This window comes from Perkinsus marinus (assembly GCF_000006405.1).
Source record: "Perkinsus marinus ATCC 50983 genomic scaffold scf_1104296931952, whole genome shotgun sequence".
Classification (NCBI taxonomy): Eukaryota; Perkinsozoa; order Perkinsida; family Perkinsidae; genus Perkinsus; species Perkinsus marinus.
Window position 1 is genome coordinate 178,263 of NW_003215582.1, and position 3,771 is coordinate 182,033.

Genomic DNA, 3,771 nt, shown 5'->3' on the forward strand with positions numbered 1-3,771 from the left:
TGACAAAGATGCATTTTGTGATACATCATGTTCCAGACACATCATGAAACTGCTCTCTCGGCATTATTCAAGCATATATCCTGTCAATCTCATTCCAGCGTAAATATTCGTAGTCTTTCATTAGATCGTCTGCACTATCGATTTCTCAGTTACTTGGCGAAGCACGTGTTCCTTCTATACCCTCTGCCACGGCCCCAACGAGTCCAAACCTGTCGAATGTCGTCCGACTCCCCGAGGTAATCAATATCAGTAGCCTTTCATTATATCGTGTGTACTATCGATTTCTCAGTTACTTGGCGAAGCACGTATTCCTTCTATACCCTCTGCCACGGCCCCAACGAGTCCAAACCTGTCCAATGTCATCCGACTCCCCGAGGTAATCTGTTTGTATTCACTTTGCCGCACTGGAAGTCTACGTTGTGCTATGCCACATAAGAATAAATTTCGCTTTTGCAAGATACAGCCCGTATCGAGAAGAGTGCCGCGACTACTACCACATGTGTTGAGAAACGCGGCTTTTAATTTCTTCCTCAATGATGAGCCTAATGTCTACTACTCCATGGGCAATCAATCAGAAAAATGCTTTTATTGTGGAGCATACATGTTCCCTGATGAGCAATTGAGTAGAAGAACCGCGGGGATACCTAAATTCGGAGAGCTCTGTTGCAATAATGGGAAATTACAGGTGAGTACTACGGTTCTTACTATTCGTGTCATAGAATCTCTGATATAACGCTAATTCGATCAGTTACCTCCTTTGCCACAGCTACCTCCCTTGATGCGGCGATTGTTTGAGTCAGCGGACACAACCAGTAGGGCTTTCTTGGGGACAGACTATATGATCCAAATCTATGTTCATTTACCGTAGGATCGGCATTGATAGGATGGAGGCTCGGGATAGTTCCCAGAATAGTAGTCGCCATTGCCTGAAAGGTGATTGATCATAGAATGCATCTGGTTGAGTAGCGGCTACCTGTATGGCTCAGGTTTGAATAGGTTCCGACCATCCTTCATCTCTACAGCGGTACAACCCGTAGTTTCTACTCCTTCATTCCCAACTACACTGCGATTACGCTAAAAATTTTATGATTTTGGATCTGGAATGCCTCATGCAATTTTCATTCTTTTCTTGCAAAGATCGTGCAATCTCGAGCACTCCCGCTCAGTTCCTCTCAATTCCAGGTAATTTCAAAAACGTCTTTCTCGCGATATCCTGCGCGTTCACATTCCTTCCAACATGTCGTTATGCTCCTCTCGACTATTTCTATCTCATTCTCGATACCTAATGAGCCCAACCTGCTTTTTCCCTCCAATCATAGCATTTCTACTCATTCCACAACGTGGAATCTGTCCTTGCAGCTGTCGTGCATTTTCCCTGCACTGCATGTACTTGCATTTCCTGCACATGCACTAACTTCCATAAGATGAATCTGCAATTCGGTCGCACTCTTTTCTCTTTACCTCTGACGTCGCGTTTACATCAGGTATCTTATCTTACACAAGATTATATTATATAATTTGAAATGGCTTGCCCCATATGCAACACATCCCATTCTACCACTCTCCTCCAAGAGAACAAAAACACTTCCAACGTTGACTATATTCTCTGCCCGAGTTGCAGCGATGAAATCGAGGCTTTCATCGATATGACAAACAGCGACGATCCCATTCATCATCCCCATCATAATGAAGGCAGTGATGATGATGGTGCTGAGGACTATGAAATCGACGACCATGACGACAATGATAGCACACTCCATGACATTGAAAGTCACCGTTGTCATGATAGGCCTACTGATGACGAAAGTGACCATCACCACGATGAAGCAATAGGACAAAATCTTGATGATGCCAGCTATGCTACGTCTCCTCGACGTAAAAAGCATCGGTCCTCATGATTCATGTTCATTCCCATAGTGTGCGACCTAACACTTTTTGTGTTGTCAATGCATTGGGTATTCAAGCGATTCAACATTGCCTAATTCCACGAAACTCTTCTCTAGCCAATATCCAATTAAGCCAATCTTCCTGCCTATGTCAGCGACAACTACCCCTTCAGCGAAGAGAAGACGTTTGTCTAACAATGTGAGAAAGTTCAACGCGCTTACCAAGCTTTATTCTCAATCTCTCATGTGAATAGACGCATTTGTATAATACTTACTCCTTTTAGGTAGATGACGAAACTTCGACGTCCTCAAGTATTCCTACAAGTCCCTCTAATGGTCAATCCGACGATGTTATACCTTCTATACCCTCTGGGGTGACCCCAATGACTAGCAAGGTATCTGTAATTTGAATTGGTGCATTTTATTACACGTCCTCTCTAGGTACATGATGAAAATACTATCCCCAAGACCATTCTGAACCTCCAAGCTGTGAATAGCCCTACAAGTATTTCCAACCTACATTGTATTAACTCCTCCATCGAGGTAGCTGCTACTCAACTGCACCCGTTTCATGATGGATCATCTTCCAGGGAATGAAGACTACTATTGCGGGAACTATCCCGAGCCTCCATCCTATCAATGCCGATCCTACGGTAAATGAACATAGATTTCGATCATATAGTGTGTACTACCCATTTCTCAGTTACTTACTGAACCTCCTTTCTCTTCTATACCCTCTGCCGTGACTCGGATGACTAGCGAGGTAGCTGTTATTCGAATTGTTGCATTTCATAATACGTCATCTTCTAGGCACATGATGGAAATACTATCCCCAGCACTGCTTTGGACCTCCACACTGTTAGTAGCTCCACACCTATACCGAACCTTCATTGTAGCAACTCACCCCTCGAGGTAGCTGCTACTCAACCAGATGCATTCTGTGATTAATCATTTTTCAGGCAATGGAGACTACTATTCTGGGAACTATCCCGAGCCTCCATACTATCAATGCCGATCCTACGGTAAATGAACATAGATTTCGATCATATAGTCTGTACTACCCATTTCTCAGTTACTTACTGAAGCTCCTATCTCTTCTATACCCTCTGCCGTGACTCGGATGACGAGCGAGGTAGCTGTTACTTGAATTGGTGCATTCCATAATGCGTCATTTTCTAGGCACATGATGGAAATACTATCCCCAGCACTGCTTTGGACCTCCACACTGTTAGTAGCCCCACACTTATTCCCAACCTTCATTGTAGCAACTCACCCCTCGAGGTAGCTGCTACTCAACCAGAGGCATTCTATGATTAATCATTTTTCAGGCAATGGAGACTACTATTCTGGGAACTATCCCGAGCCTCCATCCTATCAATGCCGATCCTACGGTAAATGAACATAGATTTCGATCATATAGTCTGTACTACCCATTTCTCAGTTACTTACTGAAGCTCCTATCTCTTCTATACCCTCTGCCGTGACTCGGATGACTAGCGAGGTAGCTGTTATTCGAATTGTTGCATTTCATAATACGTCATTTTCTAGGCACATGATGGAAATACTATCCCCAGCACTGCTTTGGACCTCCACACTGTTAGTAGCCCCACACTTATACCGAACCTTCATTGTAGCAACTCACCCCTCGAGGTAGCTGCTACTCAACCAGATGCATTCTATGATCAATCACCTTTCAGGCAATGGCGACTACTATTCTGGGAACTATCCCGAGCCTCCATCCTATCAATGCCGATCCTACGGTAAATGAACATAGATTTGGATCATATAGTCTGTACTACCCATTCCTCAGTTACTTACTGAAGCTCCTATCTCTTCTATACCCTCTGCCCTGACTCGGATGATTAGCGAGGTAGCTTTTATTTGA

The 3,771-nt window shown here is 43.9% G+C and overlaps 2 protein-coding genes across 2 annotated transcripts in view; both read left to right on the forward strand.

Annotated features, from left to right (window-relative positions):
* The window catches only part of Pmar_PMAR023561 (hypothetical protein), a gene marked incomplete at both ends in the record, with an annotated part of 4,341 nt that extends 4,294 nt beyond the window's left edge, over positions 1–47 (forward strand). Inside the window, one exon of the mRNA XM_002785798.1 lies at positions 1–47. Coding sequence (XP_002785844.1) covers positions 1–47 — 47 coding nt within the window.
* Positions 48–2,269: 2,222 nt separating this feature from the next.
* On the forward strand, positions 2,270–3,771 carry Pmar_PMAR023562 (conserved hypothetical protein; the record flags this gene model as incomplete). Its single annotated transcript, XM_002785799.1, has 13 exons — positions 2,270–2,281; positions 2,328–2,429; positions 2,477–2,539; positions 2,590–2,649; positions 2,697–2,798; positions 2,846–2,908; positions 2,959–3,018; positions 3,066–3,167; positions 3,215–3,277; positions 3,328–3,387; positions 3,435–3,536; positions 3,584–3,646; positions 3,697–3,771. The coding sequence occupies 13 exons, from the start codon at positions 2,270–2,272 to the stop codon at positions 3,769–3,771; spliced, it is 927 nt and encodes a 308-aa protein (XP_002785845.1).